Source organism: Bombus huntii, chromosome 1 (genome assembly GCF_024542735.1).
Source record: "Bombus huntii isolate Logan2020A chromosome 1, iyBomHunt1.1, whole genome shotgun sequence".
In the NCBI taxonomy this organism is placed as follows: domain Eukaryota; kingdom Metazoa; phylum Arthropoda; class Insecta; order Hymenoptera; family Apidae; genus Bombus; species Bombus huntii.
The window spans coordinates 2,518,575-2,532,572 of record NC_066238.1 but is presented as its reverse complement, the minus strand read 5'-3'; the positions used below and the strand labels follow the sequence as shown (position 1 = coordinate 2,532,572).

At 37.9% G+C, this 13,998-nt stretch overlaps 1 protein-coding gene across 12 annotated transcripts in view; it reads left to right on the top strand.

The window, feature by feature from the left end:
* Positions 1-13,998, top strand: part of LOC126871333 (titin) — a 147,873-nt gene that overhangs the window by 57,440 nt on the left and 76,435 nt on the right. For all 12 annotated transcript variants that reach the window (XR_007691624.1, XM_050630050.1, XM_050630082.1 and 9 more), the window contains 10 exons: positions 116-514; positions 973-1,492; positions 1,775-1,946; positions 2,248-2,434; positions 4,546-4,885; positions 5,349-6,084; positions 6,510-6,848; positions 8,436-8,592; positions 8,686-8,852; positions 9,308-9,437. Coding sequence is in view for 11 of the 12 variants with exons in the window: in XM_050630050.1 (XP_050486007.1) it covers positions 116-514; positions 973-1,492; positions 1,775-1,946; positions 2,248-2,434; positions 4,546-4,885; positions 5,349-6,084; positions 6,510-6,848; positions 8,436-8,592; positions 8,686-8,852; positions 9,308-9,437 (3,147 nt within the window). In the remaining variant the exon portion in view is untranslated. The remainder of the gene's footprint in view (positions 1-115; positions 515-972; positions 1,493-1,774; positions 1,947-2,247; positions 2,435-4,545; positions 4,886-5,348; positions 6,085-6,509; positions 6,849-8,435; positions 8,593-8,685; positions 8,853-9,307; positions 9,438-13,998) is intronic.

Here is a 13,998-nt window from a genome sequence, read left to right as displayed (position 1 = left end):
ATTTAAGTACCGAACAAATAATCGTCTTAATTCTTACTAAAAATAATTCTAAATATATTTTCTTATTAATTCAGTAATAATAATAATATGGATAATAAATTTTCAATTATTCCAGCTAAGAAAACCATAGATTTCGACTCGCAGTTGCCCTCGGGCATGAGCGGCGAGAAGCTGAAAGAATTAGAACGTGGTCCAGTAAGCGAGCCACCTGCCGAAGAGCCACCACGTCAACCACCAAGGTTTATTACGCAGATTCAATCAGCAACCGTTGACGAATCTGAACCAGTTAGGTTCGAATGTCGCGTGGAACCAAAAGACGATCCAAATTTACGCATAGAGTGGTACAGAAATGGAAAATTGATCCCAGCTGGACACAGATACAGAACAATGTACGATATGGGATTCGTGTCTATGGATATTTTGTACGTTTACCCTGAGGACTCGGGAGAATACGTGTGCAAAGCTATTAACGATCTTGGCGAGGACACTACCAGGGCATCGGTATCATGCAAAAGTAAGATCTCAAATTCTATTTATTTCCTTATACAACATTAGTAATGGTTGAGAATCTTTATTCTTTTTTTACTTCAAAAAATTGTAATACAAAATGTGTTTATTTTTCTCTTATTATTCTTATAATATAACACTTATAGACATTAGCGTTCGTATAATACGATAAAATAAAATAGAAATTTAATTATCGTATAACGTAAGATGTAACTTCTCTCATCCTATGATTTCTTTATCATAACTTCTCGCAACCTTTTGCTATTTCTCTATATTTCCAAGTAGAAATTGTATGGTTCAGATTTACTTTGTGCAACTCTCTCCTCCTATAATTCATCTATTATAATTTTTCATAACATTATGCATAACATTATATCTCTATGAGTTAAACATTCCATGGAATTAACTTTTAACCCAAATTACAATACGAATATTCAATATCGCTATTTCCCACTTTCTCCACAGAGTTGCCCAACATCATCCTACAGAACCAAGTGCCAAAGGGTATGAAGAAGTCGGAAGCGTTGATGCAAATGGAAGCCACCATCAAGAAATACACTTCGGAAGTTCACCTTACAGAGGACGATCTCTACGACGCGGATAAGAAACAACCACCACGTTTCGTCACTCAGATCCAAGATCAAACCGAGCTGGTTGAAATGAACAGCACGAAGTTCGAGTGCCAATTGGCACCTGTCGGTGATCCGAACATGAAGGTCGAATGGTTCTTCAATGGCAAACCTTTACCACACAAGAACAGATTCACTCCAATTTACGACTTTGGTTACGTGGCGATGAACTTTGGATGGGTATATCCTGAAGACAGCGGAGAATATCTATGCAGAGCCACGAATCTTTACGGAATGGACGAAACACGAGCGGTGATCCGAACAGCTGGCAAGCCTGGAATTATTTACGAGTCGCAACTACCAAAGGGCATGAAGAGTATCGAGAAGATCAGAGAAATGGAAGCTGCATGGCAAATGTAAGAATTTTTGTGATAATTGAACTTTTCCTTAACACGTTGACGCCGGCGTGTACCACCGGTGGATCACGCGTGTCTGTCCCGTGAGGCGGCGTGCATTCGGTGCCGGTGTCAACGTGCTAAATAGGAAAAAATATATCGAATCTTTTAGACGACGCTGAAAAATTTTGGGAAACATTTATATCGAAAGTTAATGTTTTTTTCTCATTAATTAATTACGATATATAATTTAACCATAATGTAGATCGAACTATCTCTTTACGCGTGAACGTGTTTATTTAGAGTACCTGAGGAAGAGGGCGAAGAAGAGAAGGTGCGTGCACCTCCGACGTTCGTGAGCAAACCTGAACCAGTAACCGTGGAAGAGGGTGATTGGTCCAGATTCTGTTGTCGTGTCACTGGTCACCCGAGACCGCGAGTCATGTGGATCATCAATGGACATACTGTGGTCAATGTAAATATCTTTACTTTTTTGAACTTAAAAGGAAACTAAATTCTAACATTCCGAATAATATTGATTAAAAATTATTTTAAATTCTAAGTAAACATTAAAATTTAACTCTTCTGAACTAAACGCTAAAAGAAGTTTACTCGTGGCAGAGATTTTTCTATGAAATATATTTATGCTTTTCTGTGGCCCTTTTCATATTACAATTTTATATTATAATCCTGTATTATAATTCTGTATAATTATAATTCTATATGGTAATTTTTTACCATGATTCTACATTATAATTCGTCACATCTTTTCACAGGGATCACGGTATAAACTAACGTACGACGGTATGTACCATCTCGACATCCCCAAGACGAGGCAATACGATCATGGGAAGGTCGAAGTGATCGCGAGAAGTTCCGTAGGCGAGTCACGAACCGAAACCACCCTAACAGTAAAACCAAGGAGCGACGATTATCGAGGTGTACTGAAAAATTCACCAAGACGTAAGTTTACTACTCCCAAACAGAGAAACTCATACATAGACATGTCGTTGCATTCTTTGCGTTTCCTCAAACGCCAATTATACTTTAATTATACCTCACTGAAACATATTCTATTCTTTTATTTTTACATACTTCAAATTTGTACACATGAATCTTACCAAACAATAAGAAATTCTCCGACAAAATGAAATCTATCCGTTACATCGCAAAGAATGCACGCACATACAAAAGAAACAAAATTATAATCCGTCGATAAATCGAACATTGGCACAACGATATATATCACACGAAAAAAAGAATGAAAAGTTTTCTGTTCGAGTAAAATCGAGAGAAAAACAAAGTTCTATTTAAATAACGCAACCGAAAGATAAAACGACAACCGCAACACAGTACATGAGATATCGATACGACACATACATTCCATTCGAGTACAGAAAAAGAAGAAAACACTCGAAACCATTCGAACACCAAAAACCTCTGTCCCAACCTTTTTCCTTCTTCCATCAAAAAAAAAAAAAAAAAAGAAAAAAAGAGAAAAAGAAAATGTTACGAAAGGATTCGAAAGATCGTCCTCGGGCGACTCGACCAGCTTCTTCTTCTTCTTCTTCTTCTTCTTCTTCTTCTTCTTCTTCGGGGTTCGGGATTTCGACGAGCAATGTCGTCTAAACTGAAAAGGTATCGGCTACTTCGTTTTACAAACCGGAATTTTCAGGTATGGAACACTAAACATCGAGAAGGGAACAACTCGTTCTTTTTAGATTATCTTGTTTATATGTATATATACGCATATATTTATATATGTTTATCACTGTCTTCCATTTTCTGTTTTATCAAATGTGAACACAAACTGTGCACGGAGAAAAATATTATAAGCAATAAATCATCGATTTATTTTTACATCAATATTTCGGTGAATCATCGACTTTATTTTTGTATTAATTTATTCGTTTGGAAAAATTAATCGAAGAACATTTTTTTTTAAATATAATAATATAAAATATTTTCCTCCGCGCGATCAACGATTTTTATTATTGCACTGGAGAAAACGGGTGTATTGCTCAATGATACTATTTTTTACATTTTTATATATTTTTTATTTCTTTAAGAAAAATAGTCCATTGCATCTGAACTTTATTTACTGTATTGCTTTTTCATTTATTCGTAAGATCATTGAATAGGATCGATGAAATTCGGCTCGTTTTGCGAGACTAACCGAGCAGAGTCCGTATTTCTCGGAGTGCTACACCATGTTCAATGTCGACGTTGTTAATAATCCTGGACGGGTAATGGATATATTTAATAACTTATCAGCTCCTAATATCCAATTCCGTTTATTATATCATATTTTAAACAACAGAGATTCAGTGTCTTTTAATTTACTATTTTTCAAATTGCTAATGTATTAGATTGTAAATATTGTAAATTGAATATAGTACTGGATCTCTGTACATGATAGTGGACCGTAGAAAATGTTTGAAACCAATGTTGAAATCAAGTGTTCGGTGTAATTCCAAATCAATGTGATTGGCACCGTGATCTAACTTAAACCACCCGGATGTCCACCTCTGTCTCCGGTAGCCTGGTTTCCGGGCATCCTGTTCCTCTCGCGTAGCTGGCGTCGTTATGTGTTGCATCGCCAATAAAGTACTGTGTCGTATTTCCCCGTGATTCTCTGTGAATCTTCTTGAAAGCATAACGTTCCCTCGATTCTCCTCATTCGCCATTTTAGATTATTTTTAATTTAACTAATACTCCGCTATGAATGAGATCTTTCACTACTTTATTATACAGAAAATGTTAATATTTCGCAAATGCTTGACAACTCTTATATTATTTATGTTTTATAAATAGTTTCAATATTTAAATTTTTCCAGAGGCAATTAAACACTGAAAATGTCACTGACAAATGCAATTTGAATCCCTGCCATCGACAATTTTATTTTATTGTTATCTGTTATTCATATTTGATATGTTCGAAATATGTTAGATCGTCGAGGAACGTTATGTTTCCAATGAAAAAAAAAAAATGAATGTTTCCGACGTTCGTATGGCATGCGTTGACGGTTGCGCGTGAATCTGAGAAACGGAAGTCTAACGTTGCTTTTCTCTAGCTTGGTATGATTACGGACTGACCCAATACCAATCGGAGCGACAGAACACAGAGCTCGAGAAAGTTTTCGACGAAAGACACCATAACATCTCTCAAGGCATCGAGATCGCCACGGAGCACCTTGGACAGAAAGTTTTCAAGGAACCAGAGACAGAATGGCAAAAGTCTGTGAAGAGCAAAAAGAACGAGGATTATTACAACAAGCTCATGACTCTGGAGGAAGAACAGGTGCTGAAGGAGAGTAGGCTGAGAGAATCTAGCCATCAATTTGCTATTCCTGGTGAAAAAGTTGTCTCTCATTCTGTGGCGAAGGGAATGGCCCAGCAATATGAGGAAACCTTGTGAGTACCAATTCCGTTTTCACTTTATTTGTCATTATCATATAATGCAATTAAAATTCATTATATCAGTGGTCAGCTTCGTTCTTATTCGTTAGTTTTATCCTCCGTGTCATTCATATGAGAGAAACTAAGTTGCATTATATGAGCAGTAATTTTCGCTACGTTTGAGGCTAAATTTCTTTATTCTTCTTCTTTATTCGTGTTATAAACAAATTTTTATATGTCATGAATGCAGAATTAAAGTTATTAATTTTGCATCTATTTAATCATAGCAACTTGAACATTTGACATCGTTGACGCTCCTTATGAATTCTACAACCTTGCAGAATCATATTTTCTATCTAAAACTATACTTCTCAATCTCTCAAAGAACACTTTAATATCCACTTAAGAGTCTCAACTACAGATTAAAGATCTAATCATCTGATACGAGAATTAAACGCGTGGAATGACGATTTTTCAGGGAAGACAAAAAGGAGGAAAGAATCGAAGACACCACCACACAGACAACTACCAAATTCGTGAAGAAACCACATACAACGGAGGTGGACATTGACGTGGAGCGCATGAAATCCACTGGCAAGTATCCTCCAGAACCATCAGAATCTACGGTTCACGGTCGTGAAGTGCACGTGGCCAAGCAGAAGCAAATACAGAAAGAAGTCAAAGGTGACTTGGAGATCACCAGAAAGATAACCGCCACGGAAACCACCGAAGTGGAGCACAAAGCCAAGACCCAGGAGCGTGTTGTTCAAGGTCCAACAAAACCAGCCACGCCACCAGTCTTCACGAAGAAGATTCAACCTTGCAGAGCTTTCGAGCAAGAGCAAGCTCGATTCGAAGTGGAATTCGACGGTGATCCATTGCCAACCATCAAATGGTACCGCGAAGATTTCCCCATTCAGAATTCTTCGGATCTTCAGATTTATACGTTCAGCACGAAATCGGTGCTGATCGTTCGACAAGTGTTTATGGAAGATTCTGGTGTGTTCTCTGTCATCGCTGAGAATCGTGGCGGAAAGGCGAAATGCAGCGCCAATCTGGTAGTCGAAGAACGAAGAAGACAACCTGGTAGAGGAGGAGTGATACCACCTAGTTTCCTGTCTACCATTCAGAATACCTCGGTCACTACTGGTCAACTGGCCAGATTCGACGCCAAAGTGACTGGAACTAAGCCTTTGGATGTTTATTGGTTGAAGGTACTTGACTCTTTTCTTAGTAATTTTTCTTCCGTGTGATATTTGGACGAAAGAGTAGCATCGTAGTATTAGTTATTCTACAATTTGTAAATGCGAACCTGGATCATCGAGTATAGTTACCGATATGCCGTTAGAATCATAATTCATGTAGATTAATAATAATTTTGCAAAATCCAGTATCCGAAGAATTAATTTTAGAAAAGATGCATAAGTCATATGTAAGTTTGGATTACAATTTATAAGTCACTATTCCTAATTTATACACGTAAGTGTCTACTTGTACTTTATTCCCTGTTAGAATATTTTATGAAAATGATTCTCCAAAAATTAAACAAAAGATCAAAGAATATACTTTCTTCCTGGTATAGGCGATTAAATTTAATTGAGAAATAAGTTTAACCGTTCACGTTCGTGTGTCGTTACAGAATGGCAAGAAAGTGACGGCAGATATTCGTTACAAGACACTCGAGGAAGATAATACTTACACCTTGCTGATTTTGGAGACAGTGCCAGAAGATTCAGGCAAATATGAATGCGTGGCGATAAACAGTGCCGGAGAGGCACGTTGCGACGCTGAATGTACAGTTCGTGGACCTCAATCGCCCGCCAAGACGGCGAAACCGACGACGCCTGGCGTCGAAAAGGCGCCCACGGTTTTGGAGCCATTGAGAGATCAAACTATCAGAGAGGGAACATCCGTCGCCTTTGCGTGCAGGATCACCGGAAAACCGGTGCCCACGGTACAATGGAAAAAAGGCGACAAGGTACGAATAATACTTGAAACAACACCGATACCGTAGGATTTTTTATTTATCGATAGATCTACTTACAATGGATTAAACAGGAAACGATGGTTATTTAACGTGAACTAAATACAGTTGAGATGCGGTATAAGTCGTGATAGGTATTGCTGGTGTATGAGATTTTGTCTTCATCCGGGTTGCCTTCTTCTTCTTCTCAGCTAGGAATTGTGTAGAAAACCGGACTGTGAGTGTCTGGATTCGAACCTGATCTTGAACGTTCGTAACCAACTACGCTGACCACAGCTCTGCCGTCGTTCGATCGAGGATAGGGTCTTTGGGCAGCAAGCCACGAGACAGAACCCGTTGGAAAGTTTACTGCCGAGTGCAGCTACACAGTAATGTGCTATAACTAAGGCAACTAAATCGTTGATTCACAACTCTCGTCAGCGCGGTTCCAATGCTCTTATGGCGGATCGGTACCAACAGGACGCCGACAGGTCGAGGCATCAACGCGGTCGTAACATCTCCCGGGTGATCCGGGTACTAACCGCCAACACCAGAGGGCTACTACGACGACAACGAGTCTGTTTGTCTCGCTAGCGGTCGAATATACGGTGTCACGATACAAATACCGCAACTAGCGAGACTCCCTCTACGTCTAAGGCAGGGACTACCGGGTATTAACCTTACTGACGAGTCCACCGGTAGTCCCGGGATGAAACGCGCATTTTCTTTTCACCTGGCAGGGACTCGATTACCACCAAACTCTCTTTCACGCGAACCATCCTCCTCGACAAGGCTGACAACACTGACTTCTCAACTCGCGACCGCCTGTTAATTCATCTTTCTCCCTTAAGCATCCCTTTGTCTTTTCTCATAGTTTCACCACGTACGTGTTCCGCAACCATCCGTGGCCATGGTCACATAGGCCTTTTTTCTGCGGAACTATTCGATTGAAGGACCAACGACACATTGATGGGTTGCTCGGTCCATTGAAGTTTCCAGACTCTTTTGGCCTGTCGGCATTTAGGCTTTCTCGCGACATTGTTTATGGTTCACCCGATATTTCTTAGGCAATTTGTCCACGATACTATAATAATACGAATTTTTTAAATTATTCGTTATATCATAGATCTTTTCAAAATTGTAGTTCTCTCACTGCAATATCGTAATTGTAGAGGTAGAGGATGCTGACAATGAAGCGTTGCTCAAGTTACTTCAATTTAATTTTCTATCCCATAGAACACAGCATTTAGGATGACGCGTTAATCCATTCAAAAGTCATATTGATCGTTTGTATAAATTATAAAATAGGGTGGCTAAATTTAGATCCTAGAATTTACGATTAATTATACAATCTTCTTACGATGAATCGTATAGAAGTAAATCATTTGTTTTTTCCTAAGGTGAATGGTAATTATACCTCTAGGCAATACGATCGTGAAATTTATAGAGTCGATTTGGTTTCTAAGAAACTCGTTTAATTCCTCTTCGTTGCTATTCAGTTTCAAACTTAAAGAAAACCATATAATTTTTTATTTTTTATTTAAAATTTACAAGAGATAGGAAGGTTCGTGTTCTTTAAACGAAATTTATTTGTCATCGTAGGTCATCAAGCCATCCAAGTACTTCCAAATGCAGAAGGAAGGTGACCTCTGTACCCTGAGGATCTCTGAAGCTTTCCCCGAAGATGAGGGCGTCTATAAATGCATCGCCAAGAATCCAGCTGGTGATGTAACTACTTCGGCCAATCTCAGAGTTCTTGGTGAGAATCATCATTTTTCATCAGCCTACAATTTCACTAAAACTCCACTATATCTTCTGACCGAAATGATTAATATTGAACGTTTTCGTTTAGCACCCGACGCAGCTGATGTTCTCCCCAAACTGACGCCACTGAAAGATCAAACAGTTCTAGAAGGACAACCGGCACAGTTCAAGACTCAAGTTACTCCAGCTAAACCAAAGCCAACGATTCAATGGTATCGCGAAGGTGCCCTAATCCCTCAGTCACCTGACTTCCAGGTAAGTCGTGTTCAAAATTTTATCTAATTCTCCATAATACCATAAAATTTGTATTTATCTAGAATTTGTTAATTTATCAAGCAGTCATCTATGTTACATTATTTATCAATATTCTATCGTATCATTTTGGTGATCTTTGTTTTATACTAAATTATATCTCTTTTAATCAGAAGTACAGAAACATTCCATACGCTATAGAATAAATGAGAAAATATTATTGTTTTTCTTAAAATTATAGTTGTACGATATGGGAGAAAAAAATTGCACGATAGTAATTTTTATAGATAGACAATATATTTACAATACGATAGAATCTTTTATAACGTAAAATTAATTAACTTGGTGAAATTCGGTTTGGGTGAATCTGTGGTTAGCTATTTATCTATGAAGATTAGAAATCTTCTATCAGCTTTATCTAATTGGATTAATGAGAAATAAAAATGTCTGAATTCCAGATGATTCACGAAGGCAATAACGCCGTGCTGCTGATAGCGACCACTTACGAAGAAGACACTGGCACCTTCACCTGCCGAGCTACCACGTCAGCCGGCACCGTAGAAACCTCCGCCAAACTCATCGTCAAAAGTAAGAACTGAATAAAAGATACAAATTCAATTGCTAACACGAAACGCGATTGAATCGACGGGATAAGCCTCTAGGGTGTTACGAAGGAACGCGTGTACGTTTGAAACAATTTCTTACGCGTATAGAAAAAAGTATTTAAAAAATATTCACGAGAGAAAAGCGTCGTATCACTTCGATGAGTTTAATTTCAAAATGTTCTATTATATTTAATAAGAAAAAAAAGAATAAAAAATCAATGGATCGAACGAATTAACAAATATATAAATATTCATTTACATTAACCGTGTAACAAGATAATATAGAAAATTGTCTCAGAGGCACGCATTCCTTCGTTGAACGCGAACCATCGAGGACACCCGTGCGTATTTTTTTCCGCTTTTTTGTTGTTCTTCTCTCTAAAAAGAAAAAAAGAAAAAAAAGAAGAAACCCTAACCCATCAAGCGAACCGTTACCAATGTTCAACCCTTTGTCCCCGACCCCGTAATCAAAGTCACGAGCGAGCCCGGGGAGTTTTTGTACTAACTCGTCGTGTTTTTTGTTTTTTTCTTTTTTTTCCAAAAAAAAAAATAAATAAAAGAATAAAAAAAAGTAAGAATATAGTAGACGAGCGAGTGAAACGAGGAAAGTGATATGATTTGCGGAGACGTTAGAAAGGAAAGAAAAATATATATAAAAGGTAAACGATTCTATATTATCAAGAATGAAAGATAACGTAGGATTTAATGGTAAACGCGCGAAGATAAAAGAAACGAATGAAAATTGATTAATAGAAAATTGCAGAGAATCAAAGATGAGAAATGTCGCGAAGGTGGTGCTGAAAATGAACGAAGTATTAACGGCAGAAACGTGGAAATGTTTTGTAGAATTGAACTCGTATAAGGTGAAAAACGAATCGGAGATTCGACCGACAAGACGAGCGTAGCCGATTTTTCCATCTGAGAGGTGCGATTCGCGAGCGAGACACGTCTACGAGCGTCTTATCAGCGTCGAATACGATGAATTTCATACGAGAGAACAAAGATTTGCCGAGGTGGTGCTTCGGATCGATCAGATCGAATTTTGAGAACGAACTGTTGCGATTCTCTTTTGGTTCCGCGTTGTATATAAAGCTGGATCGCGGGGAAGTCGAACGATATCGTGCGATAAATTGTTCGTGCCTCGTGTGAAAACACGCGAGAGGTCACGTAATGGGTAAGGAATGTGATGAAAAGAGAAATATTTCTTTGGTAAACAATGTCGGTATTACGAACACGTAACTCGTTTACTCGTTCGATTTAGTGTCGATGTTCATTATTAAACTTTAAAAAGAAAAATATATATTATATCATAAAGAATATATATAATATATACGCATAAGTGTAATTACCCACACGATACATTACATACGTTAGGAATGATTTATCAATTAGCCAACACCGACGTGAATCAAGTTTATTTAGTTACACGTAAATGATTTTTCCTTTAACATTCTACTAATCGAATTATTTATTATTGTACAATGGAAAGGCCAATAAAAACGAATGTTTTAAATACGCACAAGCCTCGTTTGTTGCCGAATCGATCATCTATCGTTGCACACGGACACATCGTTGCTATGATCGGTCGATTCTAAACTTTCTCAACGCTGATATTATACACGGCATCTCGAAATTCATCGTTAAACGTATAAAATCGCATAATCGTATAAAATAACATACGTTGATCGATAGTATATTACAAGGCAAAAAGTAACTGATATTCATCGATATAAAAAATTACCAAATATTTGTTAAAATAGTGGAAAATATAAAATACAAAAATAGGATCCAAAATTCTATGTGACACGAAAAAATATCTAAGGAATTTACACGCTAGAAATCCTAGAATAATCGAATTTTTCCACATACCAACTGTAACGAAACATCACGCGAGAACGCGAAGCGCGTAAAATATTTTCAAAGAATTGGCCAAATGTCCAAAAACACTGAAAATACTTTGAAGGAACTGGGAGCAAAATCGATGCACCCTAAGTCTCAAATTTAGACCAATCGAGAAGTTAGAATCAGAGGAATTTCCCATGAAACGCCTCGAAATAAAAGAAAAATCTCCCATGGAGGATCGTCGACCGGAATCCATCGAATGGCGGACGAATATAGACCCGCGAATGTAAATTGACTTTTGCACTCCGCAACGTAATTGCCAGCACGTTCCTCGAGCCATAAATTCGTCTGCGTTTTGCTTACGAAACTCTGTATCAACTGGTTGAATAGGCAAACGCGTGAATCACGGCTCGTAAAACAATTCGCCATGCCGAAAATAATATGAAACGTGAATTTTTGAGCCGAGGGAGGGAATTTGAGAGAACCAAATGAACAGAAATAGCTGGACGTTCTTAATCAGCGTGACGATCGATCGGACAATGAGTCGCGAGCCGGTTAACGAGCGATTCCACGCCGCAACACTTGGCAGATTTATCGCGGCTAAAATAACGGCAAGAAAACTCGGACGAAGTGTTTGCTACTTTGCTCGAAAGCCGAGTCCAGATGCACGGCTATATTTGACGACGAAACGAAAGCAAAACGTGTATCGGTCGTTCTGTGGTGGTAGAAACGTCCGAGTAACGGAGTTTTGGCTGTTCCGTGATTTCTTGGAAGTTTTAGGTTGTCTAGAATTAGAAATATATTCGTGATATATGTAACGAACGTGTAGACGTAAATGAATATAATTAAAATGATAGAACGAAAATATACGTATAGGTATGATCATTTATACAAGTTTTCGTTATATTCGAAAAGAAGGAGCATTTTTATTCAGATAAAATGTAAAAATGTTAAAGCGATTTGTTGAAATCTTTTATGCTTTTTCTATGACAGAATGGCTAAGAGCTGTTTCATTATTGTTTTATGTGTTAGAGGTAAAGCACGTCGCTATACGACGTTATATTTTATGTTTAATTTAAATGAAAATGGACCTTTTTACAACGTGAACGAAAACTTTTATTGAATGATTTATATATATACTTGTATGCTATTATGATTTTATCTCGATAAAAATCATTTTTATTTCGACGAAAGCATTTTCACGTTTAGTAAAAATAAAAAGATATTCGTTAATTTAATAACGAGTAGTTCTATTATTGAAATTATATTCAATTGGCAATTTCAAATGTTGTATCTACGTCTATCACATTCGTGAATACGATTTACTACATTGATTTATTATAGTTCTTTAAGTAACGCCGCTGACGCAACTGTTGCATCTCTTTTTTAGTTTTACTATGTTTCTTTAAACTCGATTCCGCATTGACAGCCTAGACTCTGAAAACTGCGATTAAAGTCTGCTTGACTCTATCGAAGAAAACATAATATATTTATCTAAATGATCGATTATTTTAGTAGGAAATTAACGAAAATAAATTTCATATCATAATATACTTCGACAATTGATACTCTGACTCCAACCAGAAACATAAGATCACATTCCTAAGTAACTATCAAACCTATGTATCTTCCTGCTACAAAATTAATCATAACGTACATCTTTCGTGTATCTTACATACCATTGTATCAAATTAACAAAATTTGCACGCGTTGTAAAACAAAGAACACGAACCAATTGGCGTCATCGGTTGCGACAGACTGACAACCCGATTTTATGCAATATTAACGCTACAACTATCAACTGGGTTACGAAACTTGCAGTAAGAATCTCAAAATGATAGATTTTACGAAAAAGCTGAAAATACACGAAAACGAACAATTCTTCATCCACGTACGTTACAAAAGGAATCAATGGAATCTCTGTTATTTCACGACACGGAATTCCTCTGGACAAATCTTTCGTCTAAATCTCCAAGAACGTTGGAGATCTCATTGTAATGTTCATTGGAGAAAGAACATCTCATTGTAAAATCTATAAAATCAGAAGATCGTTCGAATCCGTTATTTTAGCTCGTAGAATCTCTCTGAAAGATCATCGATTGCTCGTTTCTACCACTTTGCTAGCTGCAGCGTTATAAGGTCGAGCAACGTATTCGGTGAAAGAGCTGAAGATTCGGTTTTGAAAAATCACGAGTCGCCGACTACTCGCAGTCAGCAGGAGTCGCGCGCGGCCGCTCGTTGACACGAGGATTTCCACACGTACGCGTATACTCGTCTTTTACGATCCGTGTTTCTGTTCCCTTGGTATCACCTTTCTCTCTGGTAACTGGTTTAACGAGCGTGAAGAGGTAAACGTATTTTCTTCATCGCTTCTGGTAGTCCGGCTCGTTTCAAAACGAGGGACGACGCTACCACAGTGAACAGTGCCGTGTGCACACTCGGCTAGGCCCTCTTCTTAGGCTATTTCTGACCACGTGACGTGTATTACATTACCCGGCTATATTTGGTCGCCGGTGAAGAACTCCCCGAACATACGGCAAAATTCACGTGGGGTCTAGAATCCGCCGGTCGTACACTGGTATCCACATCGCACGTTTTATTCGCGAACAAAAGAAAATTTTATTTTTCCACACCCCCGCGTTTATTAACGGACTCGTCTTCGACCGTTTACTTTGAAAATATGTTACGTGGTCGGTGACAAA